Genomic DNA, 10,280 nt, shown 5'->3' with positions numbered 1-10,280 from the left:
CCACCTGGCCAGAATCCCGTGTCCCGCGGAACAGGGACCCCGCGAGAAATCCCGGTCCGTGGCAGTTGGCGCCCAACATACACCTTAAAAATAGATTTACTATTTATGTGTGCGAACCCATGTGAACTTATGTGCATCCCATGCAAACAGAGACTCATGGGGGGCCAAAAGAGGGTGTTGGATCTCCTGGTCCTAGTGTTGCTAGTGCTTGTGAGCCAGTATGTGGGTGCTAGGAGTCACCCAGGTCCTGAAAGAGCTGAAGTCACTTTTAACCACTGAGCCATTTCTCCAGCCCCAAATAACACACTTACAAGGACTTTTGTTACGTTTATTTACTCTGTGTGTGGTGCACCCATGGAAAGAATGCCACTGTGTACATGTGGAGGTCAGAAGACAGCTGACAGGCATCAGTCCTTCCTTTCACAAGAGGGTCTCAGGGCTCAAACAGGTCATCAGGCTTGACAGCAAGTGTCTTTTCCTGCTGAGCCATTTCACCAGCTGTGTCATTTTCTTAGTTTGTGGAGCATTCAATAGTCACCATTGTTTCTGGCAAGCATGGAGACTAGCATCCTTTTCACTGGGGCTCTGTAACATGAAGAAGTGCAGCAGGGACGGCCTCCACTTCTTACAGACAGTACACTTTTGCTGCTTTTACTCAGCGGAGTATACAGTTAAACCAGAAACTCTGGAGAGGTGGCACAGCAGGCAGAGCACTGGAGTTCCACTCCCAACACTCCAACCCCATAGAGCAGATCCGACACCCTCTTCTGGCCTCTGTGGGTACATGCACACTTACGTGCGCGTTTATTATGTATACATATACTATAGTCATTACAAATAAAATCTTTGAAAAAGATCAAAGCCAACCAGAAACTACTATTCAACTATGTGTAAGATATGTGCTCATAGTTTACAGGATTGGAGAATGTTTTTAAGATTTATTTATTTGATGTGTGTGAATTTCTTGTCTGTGTGTATCTATGCGAACTGAATGCCTGGTGCCTGTAGATGCAAGAAATGAGCACTAATTCCTAGGACTGGAGTTACAGACAGCTGTGAGGTGCCATATTGGGGCTGGGTCCTCTGAAAGAATAACAGACGTTCTTATCTTCTGAGCCATCTTTCCAGTCTCTGGGGAATATTTTATTTGAAACATACCAATTAGACTGGGAGTGTTGCTCAGCTCAGCGCTGTAGTGTCTGCCCAGCATTTGTGAGGACTAGATTCAGTCCCTCACAAAAATCCAATAAAAGAAGATCCTTGAAACATATTAATGATAAAGCCTTTTATATTCTAAGTACTGTTGCTGATTTAATCTAGCCAACATGGCAAGTTGAGTGAGATGGTGATGTTTGCTCTTTCTTAGCCTAGCATGCTTGAATGATGTGCTTCATTTTCTTTAGGCGAACGGAGAATTCGAGTGCATACACTGTGCTTGCCAGTCGTAAGTTCACTCGCCGATGTATATGCAGGAGTAGATGTGCAAGCTGCCATCTGCCTTCTGGCCAACATGGGTGAGTAGCATATGAGAAAACAGGGAAAATATATGTTTCTAACCTAAAGGCAAGTTGAGGCTTTTCTACGTGTGTTTAACTTTAGAAATCCCTCAATTAAGAAAAAGCATTTCAGTGCATTTTTATCTATGACAGGATGAATTAGACTGTCCTTACATTTTAAAAATAATTCCTAGTTTAAATCTGTTGGGGGATTGTGATTTGTAAAAACTAGGCTCTCCTTCAGCTAATATGTAAACTGCCACACAGCCACACTGTAGAATACAGCTCAGCTGTGAACAGGAATATGCAGATGTGACTTTCAAAGCCATCATGCTAAGTGTCACAAGGTGTGTCCATGTGACTCCAAAAACCTGACCTGCAGTAAAAGGAAATCTATGGAGAACAGATTGCCAGACAGGGACAGAGAACTTTGCTGTCATTGTGATCAGACTGTACTTGATGCGCAGCTGTAGAATTGCACTCAGGAAAGTATATTTCACTCTGAAGCTTAAAGAAGCCTTCAGCATTAATGTATTACAGAGTTTTATTTTTTGTGTGTTTTCTTACATGGATAAACATGCAGTGAACCTTGCTGTTTCTTACATACACTAGAGAAAGCAGCCATTATTACTAACTTGGTGCAAAATTACAATAGCATTACTGACAGACACCTGCTCTTTACACCTCACTGGGCAGTACTAGGAATTGAACCAAGGAAGCAAGGATTGTGCCACTGATCCATATTACACCTCCTCCAGGATTTTAGTATGAAGGAGGAACTCTGTGTGCGTGAGCTCAAGTGTGAACACACACTTAGAAGGGGGGACTCGCTGGAGCCCGTAGCCACTGAGCACACACTTAGCAGAGGGCACTCGCTGGAGCCCGTAGCTACTGAGCACACTCTTGCTTTGCTTGCTTTGCAGCCGTGGATCGCTCAGTGTCATCGAGCCTGTCGGATGCCAGAGATGCCCTGGTGAATGCTGTAGTGGATCCCCTGTCTGCCTACGGCTCTGCAGTGTCAAGTGTGCCCCGCTCCACCCTGACAGCACCGAGCTCACTTAAGCTGCTACCACTCTATGTTTTGGCACTTCTCAAACAGGTAGTTCTCTCCCTCCCCCCCGCCTCTTCTCTCACTCTCTCTGTTTCTTACAATCTCAGGCTAACAAAGAAGTGAAATCTTTGTTGTTTTCAATTCTTAGCTAGAGGATTATGTATTTTAGCAGTTGAAGACTTTGGAAAACTAAGGGGAAAGTGTGGGATATGGAGGTACGCAGAGGCACTACGACTCCTGTCAAAGCACATGTCTTTTTTCCTTCATTTGAACAAACAGTTTGAATTATGATGTGAAGGGCAAAGCCAGCCCTTCACATGTATTTCTGGAAGAGACTCTCTGCTAAGGAAAAGGTCTAAGGTTTATTGTCTTGCTTTCCAATGTCGCTTCCTGTTAACAACCTTCCTGCAGGTTGTTCCTGTGTTGTAAGGAACAACCTGCAGAATGTTTCTGTTTTTCCCACAAGGACAGGCTAGTTCAGCGAAACTAATTTACTTCCTTACCTATGAAATATCAGCTGAGTCTTGGAAGCAAGTATGTGGACTTACAGAGAGCTTTCCTGTGACCGCGTCTGCTTGCTTGCTCTTCACTCCCTACGTGTATGCTTCCCTTGGATCATGTGCCTTCTTCTTTGCAGAAAGCATTTAGAACAGGCACAAGCACACGCCTGGATGACCGTGTGTATGCCATGTGCCAGATGAAGTCGCAGCCACTCGTGCATCTCATGAAAATGATTCATCCCAACCTATACCGGATAGACAGGCTGACAGACGAGGTGTGTACATGAGTGTGGTAGATGCTTTTGTCTTGGTGTCATGCTTAACATTACAGGTTCATTCTTCCACGCTCTTGTCCGGGGAGACAAACATTCAAATAGGGACATAGAGATCTAGGTACATGAGAGGACATTCAGATGCTATCAGCCTGTGAGAAGGGAACTCAACATGGGTTTGCTTTTAATATTTGATTCAAAGCTAAGTTACCAAGTGCTCTCCATTTGCACTTTGTAGCTCTTGGCAATTTGGGATGTGACCAGACTGCAGTATTAGTTACCTCGTAAGCCAGGTGTGTCATCTAGTCATTAACTAAATGCACAGCTAGGTAGTATCTTTTCTTCCTTGTCTTCAGGCTGTATTCTTTGGGCTTAATATTCATTCTGTACATAGTATTATGTTGTAAAAAGTAGCAGTCACCTGTGGTAGTTTTTATCACTGACCTCAGAAAGGAAGTGAATGAGACAAAGGATCCATTTGACATTTTTACCTTTCAACTTGGGTCACATTTGAACATCTTTATCCTACTATATTCAGTCAATATAGTTTTAATTCTCTAAAATGGAAGTGTCATTAATATTTTAGTGTTGATAGCAATGATCTGCTCTGTGTCTAAGGTCTACCTTCTCTTTTCAGGGCGCCATACATGTTAATGACAGAGTGGTGCCTCAGCCACCTCTTCAGAAACTGTCTGCAGAGAAGCTGACCAGAGAAGGCGCGTTCCTCATGGACTGCGGCTCAGTAAGCATCCCGCCAACAAAGTCTCTGCTCTGACTGGCAGACAAAGCACCCAGTCTGGCCGTTACCACCCAGGGCAGGGGTATAAAAAGCTGTGACACAAGGAAGCTCTGCCTGGCTCGGAGCTCGGTTTACTTTAGACCCTATAGTAGGGTAGTACATTAGCATAAAGTAGTAAATTATCAAGAGTTAGATAGATATACTCAGAAAAGAAATTCCTACCATCAACAACCTTACCATCAGAATCATAAAATTCAAATGGAGCTCAAGAATTTCTTTTGTAGTTCAACTTAACATCCATTGCCAGAAATTCTGCCAGTGGTTAGAGGGTCAGAGAAGTCACCCATTGCTCAGGAGTGGTGGAAGGGGTGTCCAGGAGTCAGCACAAGTGTGCATACCACAGAACTCAGGAGCTGAAAGAGTGACTGGGAAGGAGGGCCAGGTTTTCTTGTTAAAGCAGTACCCGTTCCTATTCGGGAACTAAATGAAGGGCTGGAGAGACAGTGCCTCACTGAGTCAGTTCCCTGTACCCATGGGGCAGTGCACCTCCATCTGTAACTCCAGCTCCAGGAGCTCTGCCACAGGACACTACACATAAGAGGTATGCAAACATTCATATAGGCAAAATACTCACACGTAGAATATTTTTTAAAATATTGAAATTTTCATTTTATGTCCATGAGTATTTTGTCTGCATGTATATATACATGTACCACATGGATGTCGGGTACCAGCAAAGATCAGAAGAAAGCATTGGATCCCTGGGGCTAGAATTATGGACGGTTATGAACTACCATGTAGATGCTGGCACCAGACCTGGGTCCTCTGCAAGGGCCGAGAATCCAACCCCTAAATAAATAAACCTTAAATGAAGAAGAATGTGAAATATTACAAGAAACCTTAAAATTTAAGCAAAGACGATGGGAACTGTGTTAAACTAGGTTCACAGTGCTTTAATTATATCTCCTCTTTATGTTCCTTAGATTTCGTGTTTGAGACAGGGTAATGATGATATGTATGATAACCGCATCAGTGGGAATGGATTTCCCCTTTTTATGTTTCAGGTTTTCTACATTTGGATTGGCAAAGGCTGTGACAGTAACTTCATAGAGAATGTGCTTGGGTACCCTGATTTTGCATCAATACCACAAAAAATGGTCAGTGCACTTTGTTGTGTTGTGTTATTTTCCTGAGGGAGGTAAACAAATGTCTGTACCTGGGACAGGACACTGACGACAAAGCCAGCTTCCTGAGCTGTGAACTTATTTGGCCTATGTATAGGAACATACATGTGGAGTTACACACATGTACGTGGGTGACTCAAAAACAGCTGTATCCTTGAAGGACACATAAGCATGGAATCCCCTTCAGTTAGCCTGCCTCTGACATCCTTCAGTACCTACATACAGTGGAAGGCAGGAGAGACTGGTGGGGAGAACCTGGGTGAGGGTGTGGGTCCCCTTCTCTCTGAGGAACTGCTAGCAGACTCATTGTATTCACACACACCTAACATGCCAGTGTCTTGTTCCACCTACTTTGTTTGCATGCCTGCACACCAAGGTTATCTCTCCTTATTGATGGAGCGGGAGTGGTCATGGTGACTGTTAGGCCTAGAGGAAGTAACTCTGTCAACTGTGTTTGCCCTATTAGGTTTTGTCTTATTTATATATGCATGTTAGGTTTTTGTTGTTCATACTCTTTTGTGATCCTCTCAAACGGTGCATGCTTGTATCTTCAAAGAGAAGAAGGCTGAACTCAATAGCATATACTCTTTGGCCAGTAAGCATGTCTTATGGTATTCAGACATTTATATTTTAAATAATTGCTGTCAAGAGGAAATATTGGGTCTGGGTCTGTAAGTACCTGAGGTGATCTTGTTGTTTTGTTGTTGTTGTTGCTGCTGCTGCTGCAGCTGTTTTGGAGACGGGATCTCTGCATGTAGTTCAGCTGTCCTGGAGCTCAGTGCCTGCTCCAGGCTGACCTTGAATCAGCAGCAATCCGCCCAGCTCAGTCTCCACAGCAGGTTTTGTTGGTTTGTGTTGAGTCTCTTGACTCCCAGCTGACACACATATCCAGGCTCCAGGGGCTCCATCTTCCCCTGGTTTTCCTTTTCATCCTGCCTCTCCAGCACCACTGTCTAATTTTTAACATTTCCATCACACTCAGGAAAGAAAACCTTTCTGTCCAGTTACCTCTCCCCGGCAGGTCTCCGTCTACTTTTTAGTTATGATTTTTACCTTTTCTCAGTAAGTCGATAATGGAGTTACACACTATTTAGCCTTTCTGCCATCTCTGAAACAGAGTGTAGAAGGCTGCTGATGTGACTATATATGTCATTTATCAGGTGCATGAACAGAGAAAGGATTCATTAAAATATGCTTCATGAACAGCCAGTAGGCAAGTTCCCAGAGGGAGGATGGGATGATGGGGGGTGGAACTGGGTAGAAATTAAGTGGAAATGCTTGGTCTGCTCTCAAGAGCCATTTTTACAGGGCACAGGACTGTAGAGTGGGCATTTCACTATTGTGCCCAGCAATTCTACACAGTGGGTTGTTTTCCTTGTGACTAGCCTTAAAGTTAAGGCATTCGAGTCATTAGGAATTAGGCTCACAGGTGCTAACGCAGTAATGAGTCCTTAGGACCGTGGTTCTAAGTGTTGATTGTGGAGTATGGAGATCTTTCAGTTTTGTCTTTCTTGAGCCAGGTGTCTAGTGTCCACCTATAATCCCAGCATTTGAGAGATAGGTGAAGGAAGATCAGGCATTTAAGGCCAGCCTGACTACATCCTGACTAAGAAAACAAAAAAACAACCAAATAAATAAATAAATGTCCAGAGCAGTAATGGTAGAGACCTTTAATCCCAGCCCTGGAGAGGCAGAAACAGGCAGACTTCTGCGAGTTCAGTGCAAACCTGGGCAATACAGTTCCAGACCAGCTAGGGCTATACAGTAAGACTGTCTTAAAAACAGACCTACGAAAAACACTTCTGAAAATCTTATTCAAATATTGATATGATTTAAATGATAATTCAATGGTTCCAAGATGGGGCCCAAAGAGATAGGGCAGCTGAGAATTCACTGCTCTTCCAGAGGACCCAAGTTGATCCCAGCACCCACACAGCAGCTCACAACCATCTGCAACTCCAGTTCCAAAGGATCCAACAGCCTCTCCTGGCCTCAGTGCACTGCATACACACGGTGCACAGATGTGCATGCAGGGAAAACAGCCATAGACATAAGTAAGTCCTTTTTTTCCTGCTAGGCACGAGGGAACTTTTCCTTTTAAATTAATTTATTTATTTTATGTTGTGTTTTGTCTCTGTGTCTATCTGCCTGCTGCCCACAGAGACTAGAACAGGGTGTTGGATCACCTGGGACTTGTATGCGAGACAATTGTAAACTGCCATGAGTGCTGGGAATTGAACCTGGGTCCCCTGGAAGATCAGCCAGTGCTCTTAACCACTGAGTCATCTCTCCAGTCCAAAATAAGATTTTTTAAATCTTTTTTTTAAAAAATGAAATTCTTGGAATGTGGGTTTTTTTCAGACTAACTTATGTGTAATTTTAAGGTGAATTTGGAATTTAGTGATTGCCTTCATTTGAATATTGCTTTAGAAGAAACAGGAAATTGTAAGAGTCCCAATAAAGACTGGAAGGGTTTTTTTTTAAGACTTCTTAAGAGAGCCAGTTGACGATAACTGTTCTAATCAAATCACACAGTGTATGGTGTATGATACAGTGAATTCTCCCAAAAGCTGTTCATTGTGAATGTATTTGTGGAAATTGTGTATGTACACACATGCTTACAGGATTAAATATTGTTGTTAAATTTTCTAAAGGAACACAGCCTGAAGAGGGGTGTGCTCAGGGTTCCCATGCATTTGAGTTTTCTAAATTATATTTCTTTTACCAGACTCATCTTCCAGAGCTAGACACACTTCCTTCAGAAAGAACTAGATCCTTTGTGACTTGGCTTAGAGACAGCCGACCATTGAGCCCTGTCCTTCACTTGGTAAAGTGAGTCTTCCATACCTTTTTGATGACGTCATCTTTCCTGTGCTGCTCCTCGAAGCACACTCAGGACTTTCCTGAAGTCCATGTAGTAGTGATGTCTACAGTGTATAGTTCTGCTTTGTAATAATATACCTATTTTAGATAAGTGCTGTTTTCTGCCTTTCAGAGATGAGAGTCCTGCCAAAACAGACTTTTTTCAGCATTTGATTGAGGACCGCACGGAAGCCGCGTTCTCCTACTATGAGTTTCTGATTCATATTCAGCAGCAGATTTGTAAGTGAGCCAAACAAAGCTGGGTCAGATGAAGTGCTCCTCAGCCAGGGGGAGCTCAGCCGTCGGAGCACACCAGGGACTTGACCAAGGTATTTGCTGTTGGAAGAACGATGCACATCACTCTGTCTGAGGCTGGGGAAGAGAGAGCAAAGCAGAGCAGAGCCCCTCCAAGGACGCTCGCTGACGCAGCCAGCGCAAGGATGGAGGCAGATTCTATGTCCTCTCAGAGGAGCAGTGGCGCAGTGCTCTCCTGCCAGCCAGCAGACCTGAGGACCACGGAATGACATGTCATGATCTAAAACTAGATAAAGTCATCGTACAGTTAACATTTCTGGACCTGAACTCTGACAAGAGATGCCAAGGGGCAGCGGTCCTGTGGTACTCTTTGTATGAATTACTTTTTAAAGGAATGATTCATGTTCATTAAATGAATTCAACATTTTCCCTGTAAAGACAATAGAGTTTCAGTACATGAACTATAGAAAAATATATATAATGTACAAAAGTGTTACATTTGTAAAGAAAATGTAAAATGTAACTAAGAATATGATTGCTTAAACTGTGCTGCATTGTTGGATGACAACTCTGTCACAGTGACGGAATGAGGTTGACTAATGCATATTATGAATTGAGTCCACAAAAGAAACATGAAACTTTGTAATTCTGTTAAATCTTTTATGTGGATTTATTTATGATCAGCCTACTAATTAAAAATATTTTGCTTGACAGTTGGTTTGGTGTTTGTCTGTTTGTAGGAGCTTTTTGGTTTTGGTGGTATCGGTGATATTTTTAAACAGTAGGGATCTTAAATTTGCTGCTTGGAGAAAATGCAACACCAAGTTTCATTCATCAGTGAATGAATACATTGTTTGTGGATACTACCAAGTGATTACTGTTTGTATTCTAAAAACATGATGTTATTTTCAGAATACATTTAATGACTAAGCATAATCTTAAATCTCATTTAAATTAAGGATTTTTTTCCTACCTATTTGTAATGAGAACTTTTTAAGAACATGTGACTTTCCTTTTTAATTGACTTGACAATTATCATATTGAACTTTGAGAGATTTTTGTTCTGATCAAGAATTCTGTCATTCACAGCAGGTTATTTGCTATAAAAATTGATGATGATCCATTGGATTGTGGAGTGGAATTTTATTTATGTTCTGTGAAAGTCCCTGTTGGTAAATGTTGGGGAAAAAAAAACAAGGCTCTCGGAACACGTGGCTGTTGGTGAGGCAGTGTACCATGGTGGGGATTGCGTGATGGAGCAAAGTCGTCTCATTGATGAGCTTCTGACAAGAAGAAGAGGCTGGCACACGTGGCCGTTGGCGTTTTCATGCTTTGCGTTCCTTTTCTTCATTTTTTTTCCAGAACAAAATGCTTTTATTTTGGTCCTGATGGTGGGCACAAAGGTGCTGCTGACCAAAAGGTGGCTCCTGAAGAGATGAAGGCGCTTCCTTGGTGGCCTCTGATGAATCCAGCTGATGCCACTGCACTCTTTCCTCTTTCTCTCTAAGAATAGCCATACTCCCAGGAGACAGCACCCTGGACTTCCCTCGAGAGAAAAGCACTCTCCCATCCCCTGATGGAAATGACTTGAAATGACTCACCCTAATTAGTGGCAGAGCTGTAATCAAAACCAAGCTTTCTCTCCACCCACGGCCCCTGCTTGACTGCTCATCTCTGTACCCTGTTGTTACCGCCCAGGAGCTCACTGGCATCTAAGGGCAACTTAAATACTGTCACTCCGTTATTTTGGGTTCGTATTATTATTTAATCATGTATTATTGTGTATGTGTCTGTGAATGAGAGCAAGTGTGTGGAGGTGAGGACGTCTCCTGGAAGTTAGTTCTCTCCATCCATTCCGGCCGTCAAGCCTTCTCATTGGTCTGGTACCATCACTGTGTTCCACAAGCATGATGTCCAGGGG

At 43.0% G+C, this 10,280-nt stretch overlaps 1 protein-coding gene across 6 annotated transcripts in view; it reads left to right on the top strand.

The window, feature by feature from the left end:
* Sec24b (SEC24 homolog B, COPII coat complex component) overlaps nucleotides 1-9,482 on the top strand; it is a 78,311-nt gene extending 68,829 nt beyond the window's left edge. For all 6 annotated transcript variants that reach the window (XM_031375488.1, XM_031375492.1, XM_031375491.1 and 3 more), the window contains 7 exons: nucleotides 1,404-1,514; nucleotides 2,420-2,595; nucleotides 3,185-3,322; nucleotides 3,957-4,061; nucleotides 5,123-5,215; nucleotides 7,971-8,074; nucleotides 8,238-9,482. In XM_031375488.1, coding sequence (XP_031231348.1) covers nucleotides 1,404-1,514; nucleotides 2,420-2,595; nucleotides 3,185-3,322; nucleotides 3,957-4,061; nucleotides 5,123-5,215; nucleotides 7,971-8,074; nucleotides 8,238-8,352 — 842 coding nt within the window. In that variant the 3' untranslated portion in view covers nucleotides 8,353-9,482. The remainder of the gene's footprint in view (nucleotides 1-1,403; nucleotides 1,515-2,419; nucleotides 2,596-3,184; nucleotides 3,323-3,956; nucleotides 4,062-5,122; nucleotides 5,216-7,970; nucleotides 8,075-8,237) is intronic.
* Nucleotides 9,483-10,280: the final 798 nt, after the last annotated feature.

The sequence above is a fragment of the Mastomys coucha genome, unplaced genomic scaffold, assembly GCF_008632895.1.
Source record: "Mastomys coucha isolate ucsf_1 unplaced genomic scaffold, UCSF_Mcou_1 pScaffold16, whole genome shotgun sequence".
Classification (NCBI taxonomy): Eukaryota; Metazoa; Chordata; class Mammalia; order Rodentia; family Muridae; genus Mastomys; species Mastomys coucha.
The sequence above is the reverse complement of the archived record's forward strand: the minus strand, read 5'-3'. Positions and strand labels throughout refer to the sequence as shown.